The following is a 25,915-nucleotide window of genomic DNA, read 5'->3' as shown; positions in this document are numbered from 1 at the left end:
TTAAATGTAATCAAATCAGTGCAGCATTCATCCATCTTTTATCAAATATGTGAATTGGGACACAGAAGGAGTTGCTTAAAAGCACTATTATTTACTTTAATTGTACACATATTGGTTGTATGTAAAATTAAACAAGAATTAATTTCATAAAAATATTACAAAGTAGATGTGTTTTTGTGAATTTCATTGTGTGATTGTTTCAGTTAACTCTGACTTTGGCTTACTTGGAATGCTGAGGCTCATTACACACCGGATAACAATGGCTATGGACTCAAATATATAAATTATAGGCAGAAAGATTTATTCATAAACATAAATATGAACAAAGTTGGATATTCTTTCTTGATATCCGTTGTATAATATTTACATAAAACAGCAGTCTGCTGAATTCTACAGTTTAAAATGGTACATAGGTCTACTTCACAAGTATCACATACTAGTTTCAAATAATTTGTTGCCATCATGGAACATACCTGTTGCATACATGTAGTGTACTAAGTGTGCACCATTTTGTACACACCATACGGCACGGTTGTAAGTGGAAGTACATGCATGCCAAGTGTTCATTGATGGCCACAAATTAATTAATTTGGACCTATAGGTCAACTTCAGCACATGAAAAAAAAAGATAAACAAAACAGGAATAACTTATTATCAAGCAAGCAAATATATTAACATATTCATGGACCCAGGCTATTCTTCAACACCCAAAACACACATCTATCTTACAAACATCAATAATGTAGCATAGTAAGAATGCCGGGGAAGCAATCATTTTTAAGACGTTTTACCATCCTGGACAGAGTACTGGCTATCTTCCTTTTAGTAGACACTCCAAATTACAGTCACAGGTTTTAAGAGATTGCCATAGGCAGAACTTAATTGATTTGAGTTGAGATGTCACTTTATGTAGGACTGTGTACTCCCCACTTCCATACAGATGTAATCATAATAGGTGTGACTTCCACCGAAAAAGTACGCTTAGAGCACAAAAATTTGAAGTGCTTTGCCTGTGGATTTACATATTACCATCAGGCCCTGTAGCCATGGGTTTTTTTTGGTGGTGGGTGTGGATTTTTTAAATGCAGACCTTTTCAAGAGAAATCTTCATTCTGGCAAAAAGCATACCTTTATCCCCTCTACAATTGATTTTTGGAGCCTATATTTTAAACAAATTTCACAGAAAGTTCATGATTTGGGTATATTCATCTGAAATTTTGACCCATGCAATCTTGCTATTTTTTACAGACAAAGGCTGAAAAGTTGATGTTTTGCTGATTCTGAGGGCGTGTCGCACCCCTGGTTACGGGCCTAATTACCATGCTCATAGTCGAGTGTAAAAGACTTTCACAAGTGACTGGTTTGAAAAAAGCACTTCACATTTTTATGCTCCAAGCACTAGATACGTCTATATACAATTTCATACACATACCCTGTGTTTTCCCTCCATTTGTAGTAACTAATAAATAAATCAACTAAAGCTAATTACAGACCATATGAAGCTGGTTCCTAAATTGTAAAGGCTAACATTATATATGAACTAATAGAAACCTGTGCTTCTTGAAAGATTACAAGTGTACATCCTGTTTGACACAGGCATTTTCATATTTGTTCTAGATGTGTGGACATGCTGTAATTAAGTATATGCCCCGAGTGTCGTGGTGCGCAATACAGTGGTGCATAGCACATAAAAAAAATGTCATGTGATTGAATATGATTGTGTACATGTACACTATAGACACAGATAATTACCAACAGGCAAAGTCCCTGTGGTTTGTATGCTGAGAATTCTCGCATATTTATGAGGGCAGATTGTTCCATCGTGGATGTCTAGCAAATCATGCCAGCATTGCGTGCCTTTGTGTTACACAATAGAGCATGGTGTGGCTTTGCGTTTACATGTACAACTGTAAACTATGCAGTATGTGTGTAACAGAATCATATGTCACACTCCTTGGAACAATTAGCCCTCATTACCCGATGGGACTTTGGCAGTTGGTGAATGGTTTATATATTATTAGTTTTTGGTGTCCACACATACATACTTGAGGCATTACAATTTGGTGACGGTCATCATCCCAGATGTACACGAACCTATTGGACTATAACAATACAGAAAGTAACATTCACTGTCACATTTTACAATATTTAAAAAATTATAGGACCATATTTTGTCAAAGCTGTCAATTTTAAAGCAATATTTTACCAATTGTGACACTTTCCAGTATTAAGTTAACTTTGCCAGAGTTGAATTTAACATAGCTTGAAATTCTAGTCATTTAATAGAAACAAGACACTATAAACTGATCTAATATTTTTTGTGATCATATAGCATTACAACAGTACCCTCAATGAAAGGCAATACAAGATATGCAATAAAAGACACCACATCTAACATTAAATTCAATATAATTCAGTATAATGTTAAAGATTTGAATCAACTATAATACAACTAATTTGGTTAAACTATATGATAAAATAACTTACAAAAATAATAACATCATCACTCACATTTTGTGCTCAATAAATGGTTTATACTTCACAATTTTTTAGAAATTTGGGCCTCAGGGCCTGACATTTGAAATGTGTTGTTATTACGTAAAGTTACTATGGTTACAAACCTAAAAATGTTATAAATATAAATAACAGCCACTACCCTAAGAGAAGTATTAGGACTAGGGTTATGGTTTAGGGTTAGGATTTAATTATGGTTAAGTTTCTGGGGGGTACTTTCAAGTTTGGTTTGGGATGTGTTGTTGAGAATTTGAAAATGGAGCCACCCATATACCAATTTCCAAGACATTTTGACCAATGGTCATACCAAAATTCAAATTTTCAGTCAAATTTAACGCAACTTGCCAAAGTTTTTACAAAAATATGGCAATTTGTTTGAAAAAAAATGACCCATCCATATACCAAATTGGCCTAGAAAAAGGCATCTTTGATGTACAAAATGGCCAAAGATTTGACCCACAGTTGCACCACAATTCCATTCCTATAAGAATACAAACTAATTGATCTAATTAATATATCAATAAATTCTATCTTTCAAGGTTTATTTCAGTTTGTGCTTAATCCTGATAGCTACAAATGACTTCAAAGCAAAGTAGACAGAACCAATCATTTGAAATCAAACATGTTCTTCATCATATATATTTAGCACCAAATTCAGGGATAAAAAGATAATAGTTTCAAACATCATTACAAATTAGCTCCCTCTATCCTTTGTTGTTGAACTCTTTGTTTCCAAACAATGGGTTCTATCCAGACTAGTGTTTACTAAGAAGTCGTATATCGAAATTCTGACCCAGTGAAAATTAGGTGTAGCGCACATTGCCCACACGAGTATTTGCACAAGCACTTTTGGGCCAAAATTGAGGCAATTTGGGAAAATGCTTTATTTGGCTGGCGCACCTTATTTCCAGAGAGAGTCAACACTGATTCTGACCTCATTACTTTAATAATTATTTTAACCAAATTTGTCTTAAGATTTTCATAATTAACATTTACAAACAATACTAACATACAATAAAATACAAGGTTTGGATATTGCTTACAAATATACAGAACACAATAGACTGTGGTTAAGGTAACGTGCTTGTATCTATTATACAGCCACCTCGGCCATCACTCCTATATCCTACTTTACAATGACAAAAATATGTACGACTTAAATTGACACAAATACCGCCCACGCCACATACATCTCCTAAGGTGGAGCATAAGTCTTTTTTACCTGTAAGAAAGAAAGAAATACACACATTAAATAGGTAAGAGTAGTAGAGAAAGAGATTACGATCTAATCTCTTTTATCTGGCCATGATGGGACCAAGCTTTGGACGATAAGTGAAAAATCAGGATATGTAAATTATGCGTAATTTTGCATTGAATGACTGAAATGCTCAAATTGGAACACAAGATATCTCAGCATTGAAATATGACTGGCTCAGATGTATGATTTACAAATAAATTTTAACTCACAGACAAAGAAAATCAGGCTTTGACATTTTTGTGCTGTAATCTGTTAATACATTATGTAAAATAACCAATGTGGTTCAAAGGCTGACAATTTATCAATCACTACAAGGGTTCAAAGGATTTTTTGTAACAAGTAACTAAAAGATTTGCATTCCCTAGTAAGTCGCACATGGAATCAACTGGAACTGAGATAACCGTGTATCTTCAACATATGGACTAGCCCAATATATCGTCAGCCTGCTACGCTTTTTGCCTAAGTCATTTTTTGTAATTTTGAGAACAAAGTACAAAATATGGTTCGAGAATGCATTTAAACATATTTATTCACAAATCTTTGCACAAGAACAAATGAAGATGATACAAATGGAAAGGAATAATCCAAAATAATTAGAGTGATTACATAACTGATGCATGCTTGAACCACATTTTGTTCTTTGTTCTCAAAATTACAAAAAATAACTTAGGCAATTAGCGTAGCAGGCGGACAATATGCAAGAACTAGGATTTCTAACATTCCAATGTGCCTGCATGCAGATCAGATAGCAACCTATGCATAGTATTTTTGTGGGACCTGAGAGCACATCAGACACACCAAATTGCATTCTGAATGCAAGAAATGTCTTACTGATATCAAATAATTTGGATTTTTTGACATTTTTAGGTCTTTTGGGAAAAATGCATATCAAAAAGTCAAATTTTCAAATGATGGATGGCTTTTCCTCCAAGCTACGTACACTTTAAGTACATATCATTAGATTTATAAAGTGTACTTTGAGGACTGTTAAATATCAAAAATATATAATTTTCAATAATTTGCCATAAAACTTAGACGTGAATTTCATAAAATCAAATTATTTGATATCAGAAAGATATTCCTCGTATTCAGAATGCAATTTGGTTTGTCTGATAAGCTCTCAGGTCCCACAAAAAATACTGTGCAAATGTTTCTATCCTTTCCTTAACCCCATTATAATTTGTACTCTCATAAAATGTACTTCGAATGTCAGGTACAAAAACAAATTCTGAGCCATGATTTGTTCATAAGAGATTTATATTGACTCACACCACTGAGAGTGAGGACATAACTTTACTCACCAGAACTTGGTGGGTAGAGACCACCTGAATCATATATCTGTGTTCTTGAATTTGTGTTTGTGTTTGTTGGTGTACCAAAACTAGATCCTGTGTTAGAAGAGGAGAAAACAAAAACCGGATACTTTAGTAGTCCCTATTCATGGGCAGAACTTGAAGTAATGAACGGTACAATATGTATGACCTTGTTTGGTTATTTATATAAACTTGTTGCAGTCAAGTCATCAAATTTGATTGGAACATGTAGAGTCTGGACTCTATAATGTTTGTGTGTAACTCAAGGAGACACTTATGTGCCTCTGGATTATTTTGGTATGAGGATGTTTATTTGGAGTCTGTGTTTAATGCACTGTGCCAAATACATGCAATAAAGCACTACATGCACAAACTTTGCACAAGAAGCACATTATTTTGGTCCCCATGAATGCCAATCTAACAGGGCAGGGGATTTCTCTCAATATTACACATAGGGCTGTAAGGAATCTGGACTCTCCCAGTCTATAGTCAAAATTTCATTTGAATGAATTCATTCTCATCTACAAAGTTTCTCCATGTACTATGATTTGAAGCCAAAGTGGTTGTGGCATCTGGCAGTAAAAGTTGTCAAAGTCCCCCAACAGTTTTTGCACATAAGACAAGTAGGATGTTCTTTGCCTCCCCGGTATTCTTTTACCATGTAATGGGGTATAGAAAGCATATCTTCTGCATGGTTCATCTTCCTGCATCCTCAGGATATATCCCAGCAATCGTAGTTGTCATTTGAATGAATACAGCTGGCAAAAGCTGTACGCAATCCAATTGTGTTTTTATTTCAAAATACAAATGTAGGCGGGCAGAAATACTGATCAAACTAATCAAAAGACATCAGATATACCAGCTAATTAGAGTGAATTTGATTCACATTTGTGGGCATGTACCTGGGTGCATACATAGGTAGGTACATATGCATCCCGGTATGCGAATGTTCATCACACAGTGTATGCAGATGTTCGTCATGCAATGTTCATTCAAATTGAAATTTTACTATAATATATGTGGGTGGAATACACCTACAGGTTTCCTTACCTGTTCCTCTTCCTCCTGATGATCCACTAGGATTGAAAGATGATCCTCTGGGATTAAAAGTAGATCCTCTGGGATTAGGATTAAAAGATGATCCACTGGGATTAAAAGTAGATCCTCTGGGATTCACAGGTGATGAACTAGGGGGATTAAATGGATTAAATGTTTGTGATCCACTGGGATTAACAGGTGATGATCTAGGGGGATTAAATGGATTATATGTTTGTCTTCCATTTTGTTGATTAAGATTTCCTTGATTAGGAGGATACAAGCCACCCCTATCAATAGTAGGTCTCTGTTGTTGATTAGGGAATCCTCCTTGTGTACCTCCAGTCTGTGGAAAACCTCCTTGTGAAGGAAAGCCACTACCAGCACCTCCTCCATATTGTCCATCAGGGAGGCGTGGATATTGGCCACCACCAGTATTGCCAGATGGCCTTGGGTTGAATGCACTTGGTAATGGTGGGTAGCCTCCTGGTTGCTGGGATCCACCACCACCACTACCCCCTCCACCAAATTGTCCAGGTCTTGGTCTAAACTGTGAACCACCACTAGGTGTATTGGGTTGGAAGGTATTGGGTCTATTTGGCTGATTTGGTGTATTAGGTCTATTAGGTTGGTTTGGTGTATTGGGTTGGAAAGTATTGGGTCTATTAGGCTGGTTTGGTGTATTGGGTCGGAAGGTATTGGGTCTAGTAGGCTGGTTTGGTGTATTGGGTTGGAAGGTATTGGGTCTATTAGGCTGGTTTGGTGTATTGGGTTGGAAAGTATTGGGTCTATTAGGCTGGTTTGGTGTATTGGGTCTATTAGGCTGGTTTGGTGTATTGGGTTGGAAAGTATTGGGTCTATTAGGCTGGTTTGGTGTATTGGGTCGGAAGGTATTGGGTCTAGTAGGCTGGTTTGGTGTATTAGGTTGGAAGGTATTGGGTCTATTAGGCTGGTTTGGTGTATTGGGTTGGAAAGTATTGGGTCTATTAGGCTGGTTTGGTGTATTGGGTTGGAAGGTATTAGGTCTAGTAGGCTGGTTTGGTGTATTAGGTTGGAAGGTATTGGGTCTATTAGGCTGGTTTGGTGTATTGGGCTGGAAAGTATTGGGTCTATTAGGCTGGTTTGGTGTATTGGGTCGGAAGGTATTAGGTCTAGTAGGCTGGTTTGGTGTATTGGGTTGGAAAGTATTGGGTCTATTAGGCTGGTTTGGTGTATTGGGTTGGAAAGTATTGGGTCTATTAGGCTGGTTTGGTGTATTGGGTCTATTAGGCTGGTTTGGTGTATTGGGTCGGAAGGTATTGGGTCTATTAGGCTGAGCACCTCCCTGGTTAGGTATAACACGTTGTGGTTGGTTTGGTTGAACACCTCCTTGATTAGGTATAAATTGTTGTGGCACATCAGGTTGGTTTAATGCAGACGTCACACACAGTGACAAGTACTCATCTGTACATGGGAAGAAGAAAAAATAGTATAATTATGATGGTATTGTAACAATTTATTAATTTATCAAATGATAAGGTCATTGTGTCATCTGCAGTTTTTGCATCCAATCTTTCCATTGCGACAAAAACAATTTTTGCTGTCCTATGCTGAGATTTTGGGCTCTCCCCTGCAACTTTCAGCAAAGATTTTCAGGACAGATTATCCATATTATTTTGCTACTACAGTAAATCTCTACTACTCCATTTGTCACAATGAAAAATTATGGAAAACATAGTACCATTAAAGCTTAATATGAAAATGAACATCTGTACTGTTATGAAGGCTTACAGAATGGCATTAACACTCAATATTTCTGGTTCAACCTATTTGCAATATGTAATTTATAATTATAACATGAACTATATTTAGCATCTACCTATATTTGTTTGATTGTATCACATTTATCAGATGTGTAGGGACTTGGAGAAACTTTATTGATGAAGCTATGTCAAACTGCTGACGAGAAACGTTTATGATGATGATGAAGGGACTAGTCACTATTTATAACCTCAAGTTTGTTACCCCCAGTACTCCTTCCTCTGATCCCTTTTTTACCTACAAAAATGGGTTCTCCCCCTTTCAAGTGAAAAAAGCAACAATATATTCCCTCTAAATCTACTATTCCTTATAGTATAGTATAAATATTTATCAGCCCTTAACTTACAGCCTCCTTGTGGCGGACATGGATCACAGCCTGAACCCCATCCAACACCACCATTACAACAGCATTCCATGTAGGTAGCAGACGATGTGATAGGGTCTGTGCATACTGATGCTGCTGTCAGACTAACCCTTGCCCAGCAAATACCCACTGGGTCTGAAAATTGTTCTCCACCAGGCTGTGGTGCGATACGTCCAAGAATTTCTGTAGATTAAGCAAGAAGAGAGTATTAGTAATCAATATTTACATTTTTTTATAAAATTTTATAAAATCATAACATGTGAGCTTATATTCTCATCAGAGAGATTCTGTGATGACTGCCTACTCTATTCTCTAATGGAGAACCTGAAAGAAAATAGAAAGAAGTAGGAAGGAAAAGAGATTCATCTGGAGTGTCTGTTGTGTTGGCACGAGTGTTCTTCATTTTGGAATCATATCATGTAACTATTATGTAGTTTGCCTATTTAAAAAAAAGTTTTTAAATTTTTTGAATAGAACATTAACATAAAATATCAGTACCATTTACCAGCCATGAAAGATGGTGACTGCAAAAGACAGGTGACCGCTAGTTAATTTATATTGTCTACATATAAAACCTCCATCTCCATATATTTTCAAAAACTGTTTAACAAGTTGAGAAAACACAGGAATTCTTCTCGACAGCAAACAGGATAAGTTAGTATGGTTAAAAACTAACTTTGCTGACAGTTTGCTTCACATTTCTAGTCATCAAACACATACAATGGTACTTGAGAGCCCACCTCCAAAGTAACCAAGCAAAAATTGCACATTGTGTAGCAATAAATGACAAAACAAGACATCCAAATGGCAGCAGTAGGTAGGTACTTCATCTAGCTTGCCCCGTAAATAAACAAGTAGGCTTACTGCTTCAAGAAGCAAAGTGTTAGCTCATATGGCTGAAGTTACCATTGTTACAATTGACATAATCTCCAGCAGTCAACATTAATGAGTAAAATTTCCCGGGTAATTTGTCCTGGGTAAATTTTCTGGACACATGACTAATACGTATCAATGTGAGTGTAACCTCAAGCCTGACCCCTGGCGGTGACCTCGCTATTCAAGTCTTAGCCATTTTAAATTGGAATAGGCCTAGTATTCTTGGCCGCAATTTTGATAGAAATATGTGCATAGCAATTTTATTGAATATCAGCAATCTTAATTTCTTCACAATATCATCAAAGCGTAATTTCAAAAATATCTAACTACGGAAAAAAATATTTATCTACATACACTCTTACCATAATATTATTAGAGAGATAGCGATTTCCAAACGTAACATCAAACATACGTGGAATCTATTCAAAATCCTGTCACAGGAGAGTGATTTTGAATTGATTCCACATACGTTCAATACGTACGTTTGGAAATCGCAATCTCTCTAATAATTTGCGACAAGTAACTTTGCATCAAAGGAGGAAGAATTTTGCTCAGGGTCACATTCCATAATGCTAATATGTCTGCACCCATGAGTGTCATGTGTCCAGATAATTTTCCAGAGAAATGTCCAGTACTTTTCATGAAAAAAATGGCTAAAAATATCTCAATTTTTGTGATACGGTAATGCTACCAATTTCCACATTTTTGTGTTGTACATTGTCTTACCTATGCACCGTCTTCCAGTTACATCCAGTGATAATGGGGCCTCACATTGACATGTAAATGAACCATTGCTGTTAATACAATCGCCATACAGGCACAAATCTTGATTCTCACACTCGTCAATGTCTACAGGCAATATTAGAAGAACAACATAGGAACAAAACCATTCACAAAACACTCAATTAATTGTATTAATTTACTTCATGAACAATGCATTCTTTGAAGCTGAAATAATTAAACATTGAAATTTATTTTAAAACAGATCTATACATCCATATTGTTATAATCTTGCAATGTACTGTTTCGCACAAGATGAAGATACAAAGATATGTCATGCTTTTAGCAACAACTGATGATATATGTTCACATCTTTGGAAATCTTTTTAAAAGCAAAGTTCTATGACTGTCTAAGGAATCCCAGCTAAATGAAATAGATTTATGGTGCAACTTTATGGTACACTACTCCTGTCATCATGCACCCTCTGATTATTCTGAGAACTGTGCACACACACAGAATAAAGCGCAGTTTGTGGGTGGCGTACCTTATTGGAAAACTTAGTTACCGTATTTATTTGTTCAATTACAAGGAATGCCTCATAATTTTGAATAAGTATAAAAGTTTTACTTCCCAGTCACAATTTGGTACCATCAATGGCCAGGTGAGTGTATTACTTTTGCAACTGGTATCCACAAAATATGCATTATGTAAAAGTAGTATTTAAGGAATTATCTATGAATTGGATGAGTAGAAATGTTTCTTGATATTTCAAATACAGCACAAAATACAAGGTTTCAACATACTTCAAAGCCTGTCTTGTGCAAAACAGTACATGTAGTCATATAATAAGTGCACTTAGCTATACATATCATGCTTGTAGCATTACTTTACTTCTTTGCACATTCAATAGTTAGTAGCAATGATGGAATAACACTGAAAACAAAATGAACAAATAAATAAGTATGTAGCAAATTAATGAAATGAAATATGAAAAATTAGTACAAACATCGTACATGTGATTATTTTATAGTCAATTCTTGTAAAAAACATAAGCCCTAGGTAATTTTAAAAGCTTTCAACACTGCTAAATAGTGGAGTAATGCATCCTTATACTATGATCAGCTTGTAATAGGCAGGACTCATAACATTGTGGATTGATATAGAATGGTGGACACACAGCTGGGTGCAGCACCTACGTGATCTTCACTCTATCTATTGCGTGACTGACGTATGCTTTTGTGAATTTATGTGGCATAAGTTATGACTTTCTTGATGCACGCAGTAACAAACTAGAATTTTTCGGTTCTCGACTTGCATGGTTCTCAACGCAAAGTGTCGGCTGCAATGCCTCCACCGTGATGGACATCATTTAAATGGTGTAATTTTACTTGACCCCAAAAGGACCTTCACAATTGCCACCCCTCCACCAAATTGAATCACTATACGGCTCACCAGCCTTCCGTGAAATTGCACTCGCAACCTCGGACGGAATGACAGACGGCTGAGACGGGCGGAATGATGGACGGACAACCAGGAAACATAATACCTCTGGTGGAGGCATAAAAATGAATAATTCTCGCTTCTTACGAGCTGATCGTGGTAGAGTACCAACCATATCATCTGCATATCAAAAGACCAAATTGAAGTGTTGAAAGCAACCTTTTAAAATCACAGATTTTATCATTATATGGCATTTCTAACAATAGCAGCCTGTTACTTGGTTAGATAAATTACAGCCAAATGTAAATGTATTGCATGATTTTAGCTTTGATTAACATGATCAGGGAACTCTTGCATTACGGGGACTCTAGTCTTGTGTACATAACTTAGTACATTATAGAATAAAGTGTGTATATATAATAAATGCTGAGATATCTTGAGCACAAGATGCTCAAGATCCTCTCTCTATGGTGAGCAAAAACAATATTGTGCAAGTTGATTTTTCCATATGGTGAAGTTGATCAATCTATTGACACCTGCAGTTACCTGTCTAAGAAGCAAATGTTCATTATGCAATTATGAGCTATTATGCAAAGCAGTATAGAAAGAAGCAATGGAGTATAGTCAGCCTTGTACGTATATATAAGCAATGTCAGCCCTGTACCCTACCTTGACACCTATGTGATTGTGAATCAATCTGATAACCAGCCAAACATTGGCATTCAAAACCATCCACTGTATTGACACAGACACCATTCAGACATGTGGACGGGTAGCTATTACATTCATTGTAATCATCAAAAGCCGATAATTCGCCTGAGTGATTTCGACCAGGGATGTTGATGTTAACTGGAGGTGATAAATCAGTTTGGCTATTGCTTGGCCTTTCTGTAAATGGGGTGATGTGCCCAAAATGATGACAATGACAAATGAGTAATGATGTATACATACCTTGCAAGTCTCAACAGTATATTGTACATAATAATATAACCACACATACAGTTTAGAAATATTGTACTTTGAGCTGTAATACTATCCTTAATTTTCATGCGTTATACACTGCATTTGAACTGTCATCAGATGTGGTTCAAAATGACGGAAAGTATATCAATATTAATGTAGGCTCATATAGCACAGTTGTTTTATTCTTGTTGTAAAATATCTATTTTTTAACAAATATTTTGACAAAATAGTTTCCCATGTGCAAATGGTTCTGTATGTGTGGCCATATAGAGATGCAACACCAAATACAGGACTATAGTTTGTCTTGTCTCAAGTTCAGAGTAATGCCATGTTGGATTTCACAGCGTTGCGTTGCCAGCGTACAGACAAGGCATGTGTATGTATATGCACGGCAGGATTAGGTTAGCATGCGTGATTTGAATCTGCCACTGTGAAATCCAACATGACGTTACTCTCATCTTGAGACAAGACACACTATATGAATAATGACAATGATAAGATGGACATCATGACAACATGATTTCACTAATAATCTTCAACATTTGCTATTTCTATTTCCACACAAATGAAATCAAAATAACTGAATGTTCATGAAATAACAAAATTACAATGTAATTGAAATGAGTTGACTTTGTTGTGAATGCTATGGGAGAAATAATTGCATGAACTTTTTTCTTGGCTGAAATGAATGAATGAGAAAGCACAGAAGAATGCCAATTCCTGAAATAAAACAATATACGAATGATACACATCATGTAAGCTTTAAAATGCCGAGGAAAGTAGTAGCAGAACTAAGTGTCCTTACCAACACATCGCTTCAGTGGATTGTTGAACTCATAGCCTCTAGGGCAATTACATCTGTATCCCTTGTCCTCTCTGCGATTAACTTCACAGACACCATCTCCACAGACTCCTGGAGTGCTGCAGGGGTTGAAAGTACCTAGAAAATGGACAAACAAGAGAAGGTATTGTATGGCTAAAGCTATTCTCACAAGTCACTCTTTCTATGAAAATTTTTGACAGATTCCTGGGTACACTGTGTAAGTAACAATGTGATTCTGGGCAAGTTTTATAAATTAACAAAAAACAACATTTGCATAAGTAAATGCAAATTAAGGACTTATTGTATACTAGTACATTATTTTGTAATACTTAAGGGATCTAGAATTAGCGTTTATGGCGTTTAGACAGTATTTTTGTGGGACATGAGAGCACCTCAGGCGTGTCGATTGCATTCTGAATACTGAAGCATGTCTTTCTGATATCAAATAATTTTCATTTTTGAAATTCACGATATTATTAAAATTTGATATTTTTCAAATTTTTGATATATAACAGTACTGAATAAATTTTATAAATCTAATGATATATTCTTAAAGTGTATGTAGCTGGGAGGAAAAGCCCGACGATCAATTGAAAATTTTGACCTTTTATATTGAAGATATGGATTTTTTTCCCAAAAAGACCTAATTTTTTTTTGTTTTTTTTGAAAAAAAAATCCATATCTTAAATACTTTAAAGGTCAAAATTTTCAATTGATCGTCGGCTTTTCATCCCACCTACATACACTTTAAGTATAAATCATCAGATTTATAAAGTTTACTTCAAGTACTGTTAAATATCAAAAATATCAATTTTAATGATTTGCCATAAAATGTGTATTACATTGCGAATTTCAAAAATCAAAATTATTTGATATCAGAAGGACATTCTTCAGATTCAGAATGCAATTCGATATGTCTGATGTGCTTTCATGTCCCACAATAAATACTGTCCAAACATTCATACCCCAGCCCTTAAGTATCTCATTTGTATATTAATTATTATGCATTGCATTTTTATATATTGATACTAATTTAGGCTATATTAATTTAATTGTTTGTCCTGAAGCTCTTCAATCTTTGAAAACCTACTGCGGAATGCATTTTCCCCCTTTTTTAATATAAAATTTTCTGACGAGTATTATGCCGACTGTTTCGTACTTGTCAGTCTGATAAAGCTTAACCGTTTCAGCAGACTCAATGCCAATGCTCAAACATTCCAGTTTCTTGGCTATGATGCACAGGTTCTGCCCATTCAAAAGAGAATTCAGTATTGATAGGAAAGTACCTGTGGTTTTTACCTTTCTAATCATGTCAAACTTGATCATAATGGTGTACAGCACAAAACTACTTTCAAATGAGAGTACATGTGTTAATTGCACTGTAAACTAAGTTTCTTGACAATCATTATAATGTTTATATACAACCATGTTGAAATTATCCACACTTTGAGTGAGCAACATAGGATAGCAAACTTACTGAGACAAGCCCTTTGTACATGGTTGAAGGCATATCCATCGGGACAATTGCATTCTAGGATGGTTCCTCTGACCTCGCATGTTCCATTACCACATACACCAGGACTTCTTGTGCATGGATCATTAGTTGAGCCTGGTCGAATAACTGCAACAAAGGAAATGGTAACACAAATACACGAACTTGTCAGTCAAAAACTTAAAACTGCTTTCAAAATATTAAATTAAATGATGTGTTATAGTAGTGACCAGGAGTTTCACATCCATATCTTCCTGGTGTGTTAACCCAGGCAGTATAATAAGAGAGTCTTACCGTTACAGTTTGTCCACTCTGAAGTACAAATCCACATTCATAGCCTCCTGGTGTGTTAACCCAGGCAGTATAATCAGAGAGTCTTATCTTTACAGCTTGTCCACTCTGAAGTACAAAGTGACAACGCTCAGGTATACAGCGCGTAAACATTAAGCCTGACTAGCCTGGTGTTATAGTAGTATCCACTAGGACATTCACATTCATAGCCTCCTGGTGTGTTAACCCAGGCAGTATAATCAGAGAGTCTTATCTTTACAGCTTGTCCACTCTGAAGTACAAAGTGACAACGCTCGTGTATACAGCGCGTAAACATTGCGCCTGACTAGCCTGGTGTTATAGTAGTATCCATTAGGACATTCACATTCATAGCCTCCTGGTGTGTTAACCCAGGCAGCATAATCACAGAGTCTTGCCTTTACACCTGATTAGCCTGGTGTTATAGTAGTATCCATTAGGACATTCACATTCATAGCCTCCTGGTGTGTTAACACAGGCAGTATAATCACAGAGTCTTGCTTTTACACCTGACTAGCCTGGTGTTATAGTAGTATCCACTAGGACATTCACATTCATAGCCTCCTGGTGTGTTAACCCAGGCAGTATAATCACAGAGTCTTGCTTTTACACCTGACTAGCCTGGTGTTATAGTAGTATCCATTAGGACATTCACATTCATAGCCTCCTGGTGTGTTAACACAGGCAGTATAATCACAGAGTCTTGCTTTTACACCTGACTAGCCTGGTGTTATAGTAGTATCCACTAGGACATTCACATTCATAGCCTCCTGGTGTGTTAACCCAGGCAGTATAATCAGAAGAGTCTTACCTTTACACCTGGCCAGCCTGGTGTTATAGTAGTATCCACTAGGACATTCACATTCATAGCCTCCTGGTGTGTTAACACAGGTAGCATCATCACTGCATACAGCTGCTTGGCATTCATCCATATCTACAGTCATGCAAACAAATAAATGCATCAGAAACAAATTTGGGGAGGGGGTAACTGGGACAAATTTTGACAAATCCTTCCCTACTTGCTCATCCCTGGTTTTGGAACAGACGAGATCTTCTCCCCTTTGAAACTTGTTGCCGAAAATTAATGAAAACTATTACTTTGTGCAATTAATATATGTTCCTCTGGTACAAATACAAAATCAAAACCATTCCTGAAAGGCCATTTCCATGCATAAAATATAAAAATTGTTTAAACTTATGGCATCACAGGAAGTTTTGCTTTGCTAGGACGTTTGATTGCTTGTTCTCCTCCTCCACCTGACTCCATCCTAGAATGGGGACAACCAAACAATTCCAAAATGCTTGCCCCAATCAAAAATGCCAGAACAAAACTCTGTAACTGACCTAGACATAGCTTCTGGATATCATCATATGAGAAGCCAGGTTCACATGAGCATCTGTAGGAGCCATCTAGATTGGTACAGGTGCCATTACCACACACTGCTGGAACTGCACCACACTCATTAAAATCTGAGCAACAAATCAAATCAATTACCAGGTTATAAAATGTATACATGTGTGACAAAATTTGATTTAAACATCCCCTAAACAAGTTTCACCCTTCCAGTAAAAGTACTCCTAAACAAGGGAAATTTATACCAACTTTGCCTCGTAAGCAAATTTTTTGCACCAAAATATACACTTTTTTTTACTATATTTGCATAAAATATACCCTAAATTTAGGGTATAAAATATACCCTAAATATGTTAACCTAGTTCAGAGAAAGTACCCCCTTTTCTTGACAATATCGTCATAGTTGTTTGTGAGTTATGTGCTGATTTAACTTGGGTTTTTACGATGTCACATTTTGATGATATTTACATCAAATTAAAGCTGATTAAAGTTCTTTATCATGATACAAAAATCAGAAATTGACCTTACATAATATTGTCTTAATTTAGCTTTATCCAGGTTATAAATATTTAGACCAATTTCTTCAAAGTTTCAATGGGCATAAATAAGTCCATTCGATTTTTACTGCTTTTAATAACATTTTATGTAACTAAGTTTTCTTTTCTCTATGATACTGACAATACTGCAAGAATATTAAGCCTGAAATAAATTCATACATTATAAACCATATTATTATCGTAACATTTATTCAAACTCAGTATTATTTCAAAAAATCGACTGCCAAAATGTTGAAATGTCCATGCTTACCAACGCAAAGCCTTTGAACACTGTCAAAGATATATCCAGTAGGACAATCACATTCCACATTTGGGGGTGCTTCAATACAGGTACCATTACCACATGCATTTGGGTGAAGATCACACAAACCTAGGGCTGAAACATGCAAAAGATTTCAAAGTTACATTAAATATCTGATGCAAGAAACTGTGGATACACTGGTCAATATTAGTACATAAACAACAACAACAAATAAACAAACACTCAAAATTCTAGGTTAGAATACAATCAACAGTTTGTGTACATACATTCCTGTAAATATAGAATGCATAAATCAGTTGCTACACAAATGTGCTATTTTATCAACTCTGAACAAAACTCTTGACTTGCAAGACAATACTTTACACCCTTTGTACCTCATCCAATAACCACACTGTAGGAAACTCCTGTACAGAGCCTCAGATTTGCACAGCGTGCCTTACTTGCACAATAGCACCATGCTAGTATCAAGTAACAAGGTGCGGCGGATTTCAATGTTTATTTCCCTTTACAATTTTTACAACACACACCATGATTGACTTGTCGTAACTAATAGGTTCATTAGTCACCAGTGGCGGTGCCAGGAATTCGGGGGGCATGGGGGGGGGGCAAAGTTTTTTTTTTTTTGGGGGGCAAAATTGGCAAATTTTTCTATGTGATTTGGGGGTTTTGCCTCAAAAGTAGGGGGGAAAACTGGGGGGAAAGAAAAATATTTGGGGGGGCAAATCTGACTTGAAGCCACTCAAGTGCCCATAACTCGACCAAATGATATCGTAGAGCAACGAAAGAGGTATCAAAATGCGCAGGAGAAAGCTGCGCTTTACATATATTAAATAAGTTTTTGCTATGTATTTCAGTTCCCGATATATCTGACCATCTATAATCGTTTCGATACTTTCTGGGTTGAGTTTATAAACATGATTGTTTATGTGTACAGTCAGGGCATGTTAGACAACTTGGAAGGAATATGAAAATGTTACATGTGTAATCAATTACTATGACAGACCCACTTTTTATTATAAACAAAATATATTTCAGCATTCAAGACTTGTTGTGAATCCTGTGATACAAAAGAGCAGCCATTTTACCTACCTTCACATACTCTTCTTCTTGTACTATATTTCTGTCCATCTGGACAAGAACAGTCATAGCTGCCGTGTGTATTTCTACACACTCCAGTGGTACAAATCCTAGGTGAACGCTCACATTCATTGATATCTGCAATCAGAATAAAACACACTCAATATAATCAACATAGAATAATTATCACAGAGCTATACGATTACTTCACTATATTCACAAGTTATTTCTCACCAAGCAATATTTTGTCTATCTATGTAATAATGGTGTGTACTCCTTTCAAATTAATTTACCACAAGTTGTTTCTCTAGCTGATAATAAGCTTCATACAAAATCTGATTGTACACCAAGTAGCAGTTAAATGTTCTCTCTCATAAACACCCCTCAACATTTTCAATTTAAAAAAAATAAAATGCTGAATCAATACATCATGTGTTATTGTTGCATCTAAGAAAATTCAGTAATATAAATTTGCGTAAAACATATTAAATTCTGTTTTGACCAGCAATGAAGAACAGGTTTTTACTTATTTACTTCCTCTGATGAGAAATTAATATCCAAAAGACAACTACTAATACATGCTACTGGAAAATGCAACACCCAAGGGAGTTTATAACAGACAATAAGGTAGGTGTAGCTTCTTCTTCATATAAAAACTGGCTTCTTTTCAAGATTTTCAATCTGCTCAGACATTTTCTGTGTACAATAGGAATGATGTAAACTCCCCCGAGAAGGCAGTGCATTGGTTTTTGCATCCACCATACTGATCATTATCATGACTTGCATAAAAATACTTTAAAACCATCATCTTTTGTCTTGATGACAATGCTTGTACAATAATTTGAGGAAACTACCCTAGGACCTATTTCTATTGAAGCATGTTTCTTTCTCGTGAATGTCTACCTAGAGTAACTCAATTGTATAAGGGTCGTTCAAAATTGTCTGATTTAAACTATGCATTTTCATATAGTACCTTTCTGATTCGTGCACTTGTCAATGCTCAGATTTTTGTAACTATATAATTATATCTATCTAGTACAATAAAAATTCATTCAAATTTAGTAAGAAAGTAGTAAAACCAGTTTATCCATATTTTGTAGGTCAACTTCTACTCTATAGTCCAAGTTTCAAAAGACTACGATTTACAACTTAATCTATAATTTTAGAGGCACAACTTTTTGAATGACCTCAATGATAAAAGAAAAAGGATATATGAGTTAGGCCTATATTGAATGGTGACCTATATCTGCATATTGACTTTACACACATAGCCTCAGGCAATTATATAATCAAATTGGAGAAACTGTAAGGGATACAAAAGCAAAAATGGTATTTTTGGAAGATCCTGAAGGGTAGGTGGAACATTTGTCTTTATGAAATCCATCCACATATTGAACTTATATGTATCTACTAACTAGTCACTAATCTCTCATGAGATTTTTGAGTGACATTTAGCATCAAGCCATAACCAATATACAGATTACAAAATAGTGATTTATAGCACACTATGTCAAATATACAAGGCCTCAGCACACTTTACAGATTGTCCCTAACAACCAAAAGCCATATAAAAACATACAGGGGCTTGGCAATGAGAAGCACACACCCTTGACAAACCACAATAAGCCATCAAAGCCAGCATCAGCTCTCCCAATGTTTTGTATATAAGTAAACCATGACAATTTGCTCAGGGGAATATGAAGCTCAATTTTCTTCAAAAGAGCAGGATCAATTCATAACATTACCCACCAGATTCTAGGTCCTTACCAACTGAGCTCATTTCACTCATCTTGAACTTTATTTCTTCAATTTAACCTTGCACTTGAAAGGCTATGTAGGGCGGATTAAAGTGCTCTGATTTCCAAACTGTATCTATTTAGGTTGCATGCCAGGTCCTATTCCATTAATATGGGGCTTGGCCCACTTCACAGTATTAACTACGGATATGATATAATAACCACAATCAGAATTTCAGGTTACAGAGTTAGCTGCTGTACTGTCAAGCAATCTATATATTAATACAGTTTCAGCTACTGAAACCTTTCATAATGGTAACTTTCACCGTTATTCTTTGTTCTATCTTGCAAGTTCTAGCTTTTAAGCTTCAAAAGTTCTTTCACCTTGGTATAATTTTATGACATGGATATAAATGACATTTAAATTTAATTCAATTCAATTGAATTAAATTGAATTAAGTTGAGTTGAGTTGAAATGAATTGAATTGGAAACAAAAAAGTTCTATCAATACCTGAACTCTAAAAATGCAATCTAAATATATAGATCAATTTGTCAAAGAAGACCAATGCATCATATTTTCTTTAAACATGTAAGCCACACCTCAGTGACTTCACAAATCAAAAGACAGACATATTTCAACACTCTGTGGTGTACAATTAATATGATAGGATGCTGAAAACAGCAATCATCGAATCAATCTCTCATCGATAGGTTCTTCTTACTTCCTGAGAAGCAAATATTCTAGTTGACATAATTTACAGATAACTCTAGCATCCTCTACAGATCATGTCATCTTTTCCTTTCAAAACATGCTCACCACCTTTTCTTTCTTTTATCTACATCATACTGTTTGCCCCATTTTGCAAGCCAAGTCGTATTTGTGTGAAAGTTCCCAGTAGGCGTGGGCGATTTTTGGTACAGGAAACTTCAAGAGATTTTACCATTTCCCAGGGTGCATTTGATGCTGCATATTTCTATTATTAAGACATCTGGGAAATATCAACATGAAAAGTACTATGACCTGTGTTATCTGTTCCATTGTTTTAATTGAATGTATTAATATTATGAAGTACAACCTATTAATGATGAAAGAGCAGTTACATTTTTCTTAATCCTAAAACATATATTAAATCTGCAATCAAGCTGTTTAGGTAGCAACTTCCTGACACAATTATAACATAATCTCCTTATTTTTACTTTATAACAATTTATTACATATTCAAGCTGCTAGGCAACAAACTTTTAAATGTAAATTCTTCATTTTGACTAATGTGACTAATGGTATGTTAAGACAAAAAATTCTACAGTCCAGCAGGGCCCAAATGAGGAATTTATAGCAATATCATTTTATCACACAAATAAAAGTAAGGCCTACATCTGCTAGTCTTTAAGGTTCACTAGTATGAAAACCCTCATCCTTACTCTAACCCTAACTCCTACCCTAACATTTGTTGGACTAGCAAACCCTTTTTACGTGTTTGACTAGCAAACTTTTTTTCCGGACTAAACCTTAGGACTAGCAAACCTTAGACTATAATTAAAGACAGAGATAAAAAGAATTTATCGCGTCTGACGTCATCTGTCAATCAAATTTGAGCACGGTTTGTTTACAAGTGTCGTGATGATGACTTGCTGGCGGTACAACTGGGCGCCTTATTGTTAATTTTGCAACTTCAAACATGCAAACCATCTCAAAAGTTAGGTCTTGATAGTAGGAAACTTTATTTGGCGAAGGCACCATGTCAACAATGCCTAGAAAAGCTGCTTTTTGCCTTGTAAAAGTACGTAATTTTTCGCCATTTGCTGCTATTCCTTTTCTCCGATCAGCACCAGATAGATCGGTCTTCCTTTTACGTGCGCTATTAACCTGTGTAAACCAATCAAAGATCGTAATTGACAGTGACATCAGACACGATAAATTCTTTTTATCTCTGTCTTTAATTATAGCACCTGCACACTAAACAGACAGGAGACAGTATAGACTACTAGATCCAATGGAGACTCAGGGGTCACAAGACCTTCCCAATTCTGCTAAGTCATGCATTATGCCTATTTTGAGATTCTAAGATCCTATTCTAACCTCTAGGTACCTTGTTAATATGGTCACTTGTCAAATCCTGGATGCCAGGTGTGTCATAACAACCAATTGGAGACATGTTTTTCAAATAAATACACAAATATTTTAAGTTCAAAATATATGTTTTTAAAATCATTTGGAAGGAGCAAAAATGTCTTTTACACCATCAGCCAAATGAAAAAATTACAGTTGTGGGATGCCCTCGTTGCTTTCAAATGCACATATATTTAAATATAGGAACAGTAGTTTCTTTGAATATTGGGCAATGATGATAGTAACTCAATTATTAAAAAGACCTCCTTTGGCCCGGTTGGGTGAGATCGCATTACAAATAAAGCTTCTTACTGACTTACCAATACAGTTCAATGCACTATATATGAATTCAAATCCATCTGGGCATCGACATTCAAATGTTCCAATTTGTTCCACACACGTCCCATTGCCACAGAAACCAGGTATATCACATTCAGCATAATCTGACATAAAAATAGGATTCAATTATAACAAACTATTTGAACTTTTCATTAAGAAAATCACATTGTTGCTTACTAATGCACTTACATGTGTAATTTTGTAGTATTTACCACAATAATTATCCTGTTCTGTGGGCGCTCCATATTGGATTTAAACCCAGAAACAAACCAGAAGGGAGTGATATTTTTGATTTTCACCCATATTTTAAAGCTTTTTTCATGGAAAATTTGCCTATACTAAATGCCCCTTTTCAAAAAAATTTCATGCCCCCGGGTGTTTATTACAGACAATACAGTAAATTTGTAAACAATCAAAAACTGGAAATAAAACTCACTAAGATAAATTGCATCCAGTCTACAAAATCCTGAAATCCAATGTGGAAGATATGACCTTAATCTTCCACACAGGAATAACCCAACCCACCACCATACAAACACAAGTAGCTGCCATATGTACTCTTATTTACAGTTACTGAGTGAATTCTACTTACCTACGCAGGCTTTCCGTTGCCTATCATATTTGTATCCACCATCACACAAGCAAGAAAAGCTGCCGTCGGTATTGTAACATGTTGCATTGCCACATATGTCCTCTTTCAAACACTCATCAATATCTGCAAGAAGAAAAACATGGTATAAACTGACACATAATATATACCCAATCACTCAGTCAAAATGACTTGCATATGCGGCAGCTTTTATTATCACAATCTTCCCTTGAACAAGCAAGTACATCAATCAGTCATTCAGTCAGCTGATCTCTTGGTCGGTCAGTAGCTTGCTCACTTGCCACCCTCCACACTCACTCGTTCATTCAGAAAGAAAATTCCCATTGAAAATAGATTATGCACCCTCTGTAATCTCAATGAAACTGAAGACGAAGCTCACTTTATGCTCAGATGTACTCACTACTAGGGAGAAAATGTTTTATGAAATAGGTGATATATATGCTGACTTTGATAACTTAGTTGATAATGATAAATCTATTCTACTTATGGGATTTAAAAATTACGATTGTATTCTACCAGTAATTAACTTTGTTAACGTACTAATGTGGATATCTAAGCTATTTTATATGTTAAACTTCTAGAAACACTGTATTAGTTGTTTTGACTGTACCTATGTATTTGGTGATGTCAATAAATTGAACTGAACTGAACATTCATCACTCACTAACTGAGTTGATCAATCGTTGATCAATCATTAAATCAATCAATCAATCAATCAATCAATCAATCAATCAATCAATCAATCAATCAATCAATCAATCAATCAATCAATCAATCAATCAATCAATCAATCAATGCCTATAATACCTACCCATACATCTTCTGTACTCATCAAACCATTTGTATCCATCTTCACAGTCACATTCATAGCCACCTGGCTTGTTTATACACGCCAAATTCTTGCAAATAGTTGGGTACTCTTCACACTCATTTCTATCTGTGAATATCAAAGTACACAAATCATTGATTTTCATTATATTCTTGTAATTGTTCTGAAACTGGAGACTTAAAGCCATATTATAACATTTCTTTAAAAATAGATTAGTATTAATTTTCAATAAAATATTAGCATTTACTGTCAGATATGTCCCCTTTTAATTTTGAGCCGAACAAGTGAGGTAAAACAAAGAAAATCGGAATTTACAACTAGCGCCAATGCATGTCACGCCGGCAGTTGTAATATGGTACGACCCTCTGGCGTGTGTGAGTGTGTGTGTGTCCCGCACGCCGTGTACGTAGTACTGTGTTGACATCGCATACGCGTTCGACTAATATTTCTATCGTAATAATAAAACACTGATTCAGGCGGTTTATTCAAAATCTCGGATTTTGACAAAACTACAGCACCTAAAGTCTTGATTTTTGCAGAGAATCTTTGTTTACTAAAGTTCATTACAATCGTGTAAAAACCTGAATTTAAAATTTTTTTTTGAGGGCGTTCTCCTCAGCAAATGTTATAATATGGCTTTAATTGTTGTCACCCATTGTGCATGTAATTCTAATATCACAAGAGATTCATGATTCAAGTCTACTCTATAAGCATGCTGCACTGTTAAGCAAGGGACCTTTAAAATTATAAATCCCAATGAAAGAAAATGGATGTTTTTACATATTTTTTGCAAAATTTTTGACTCCAACGGGGTCCAATAGTTCATCAACAAAATTTAGCTTCATCAGCCCCTCTCCCGCATATTGAAAATCTTCCAAAGCCACTGGATGAGAGTTGGTGGACACAGATAAGTAATTTTGCCTTATGAAGTAATATACAACACATATAAAAATTGAATTATTACATGTGTAACTTTAATCATAATAATTCAACAATAAACTTCTTCTAAGTATTGAATAAGGCTGACATACCTATACATGCTATTTCATCTGGGCTATAGTGGTATCCTCTGTCACAGACACAGTGATGTGAGCCTTCTATGTTTACACATGTACCATTTCCGCAGACCAATGGATTTGTACATTCATCGACATCTAATAGAAAAAGAGGGATAGAGATGAATTAATTAGTATTTCACTATTTACGATATTTATTCATTACATTTTCGTTCCATAAATATGACATTTGGATGTTACCGGCCAAAACTGCTACATAGTTATTTGATGATGATTTATAATTCCATGTTACTTGATGCAAAAAAAAATCATCATATGTGACACAATCTGATCTGGAAGTTGTACTGTAATCAGAGTTGCTCTTTGCCACCTCATTCTTTTTGGGTAATTTATTGTTTTTCTTTATGACATCATACCTTTATTATTGATACAACTATATTTGGCTGCTCTGGTCATTATGAATCTTTCCATTACCTACTTAATAGAAAGTTAATACCCCAATAGGTTGGAGGAGTCACACCACTTGATGACAGTGTCTTGATGCTTCTGACACTTCCATGCTAGCTCATTGGGTTTATTTTCTTTGTTTCCTTTTGTATGTATTGTACATTTACTTTGCTTTTTGATGTTTTTTAGCCAAATTTGTAAAACATACTCATCTATGGCTGCCCTCTGTATCAAGACAATCCACTCTGCCTCAGTTATTAATTATGTATATTCTGCTTACCTGTACAAATCTTGGTTCCTTCATGGAAACTGGATCCATCAGGACATATGCATGTATAGCTGCCTTTTGAATTGAGACATTCTGCTCTGCCACATATCCTTGGTTGCCTACATTCATCCACATCTGGATATTGTAAATGATACTATGATTCAGTAATGTTTTTATTGGCATAGATATTTTCATTATCAATGCAGGATTTCATATTTAGCTGCAAAATTATAAATACACAATGTTTCATAAATCCAGACATTCAGAGATAAATGGGAATAAGATATGGCATATACCTTGAGACCTTTGTCCATTAGTAAATGGATATTTCAGGCAATCATAAGTTAAGATGTATGTTTGCGACATAAAGTATGTGACAGGTAGTGGTTATGCTTTCCTTT

The 25,915-nt window shown here is 35.5% G+C and overlaps 1 protein-coding gene and 1 long non-coding RNA gene across 13 annotated transcripts in view; both read right to left on the bottom strand.

Annotated features, from left to right (window-relative positions):
* Window positions 1-280: 280 nt before the first annotated feature.
* LOC140152593 (uncharacterized) lies at window positions 281-2,258 on the bottom strand. The gene is made up of 2 exons (XR_011859034.1): window positions 1,753-2,258; window positions 281-1,551 (listed from the first exon to the last, which is right to left on the bottom strand). It is a non-coding gene; the product is annotated as an uncharacterized lncRNA (long non-coding RNA).
* A 628-nt stretch (window positions 2,259-2,886) lies between these two features.
* Window positions 2,887-25,915, bottom strand: part of LOC140152591 (uncharacterized) — a 137,208-nt gene continuing 114,179 nt past the window's right edge. For 3 of the 12 annotated variants that reach the window (XM_072174987.1, XM_072174990.1, XM_072174992.1), the window contains 17 exons: window positions 25,527-25,649; window positions 24,815-24,937; window positions 23,766-23,891; window positions 22,937-23,059; window positions 22,326-22,448; window positions 18,171-18,296; window positions 17,070-17,195; window positions 16,253-16,378; window positions 15,720-15,842; window positions 14,585-14,728; window positions 13,090-13,224; window positions 11,991-12,209; window positions 9,887-10,009; window positions 8,267-8,467; window positions 6,136-7,563; window positions 5,074-5,160; window positions 2,888-3,736 (listed from right to left, as the gene is read on the bottom strand). In XM_072174987.1, the coding sequence (XP_072031088.1) occupies window positions 3,585-3,736; window positions 5,074-5,160; window positions 6,136-7,563; window positions 8,267-8,467; window positions 9,887-10,009; window positions 11,991-12,209; window positions 13,090-13,224; window positions 14,585-14,728; window positions 15,720-15,842; window positions 16,253-16,378; window positions 17,070-17,195; window positions 18,171-18,296; window positions 22,326-22,448; window positions 22,937-23,059; window positions 23,766-23,891; window positions 24,815-24,937; window positions 25,527-25,649 (3,608 nt within the window). In that variant the 3' untranslated portion in view covers window positions 2,888-3,584. Of the gene's footprint in view, window positions 3,737-5,073; window positions 5,161-6,135; window positions 7,564-8,266; window positions 8,468-9,886; window positions 10,010-11,990; window positions 12,210-13,089; window positions 13,225-14,584; window positions 14,729-15,719; window positions 15,843-16,252; window positions 16,379-17,069; window positions 17,196-18,170; window positions 18,297-22,325; window positions 22,449-22,936; window positions 23,060-23,765; window positions 23,892-24,814; window positions 24,938-25,526; window positions 25,650-25,915 lie in introns of all 12 variants that reach the window. The other 9 variants (XM_072174999.1, XM_072174991.1, XM_072174993.1 and 6 more) reach the window with 9 other exon arrangements.

This window comes from Amphiura filiformis, chromosome 5 (assembly GCF_039555335.1).
Source record: "Amphiura filiformis chromosome 5, Afil_fr2py, whole genome shotgun sequence".
Lineage (NCBI taxonomy): Eukaryota > Metazoa > Echinodermata > Ophiuroidea > Amphilepidida > Amphiuridae > Amphiura > Amphiura filiformis.
Note: the sequence above shows the minus strand (reverse complement) of the source record. Positions and strands in the feature narration are given on the sequence as shown.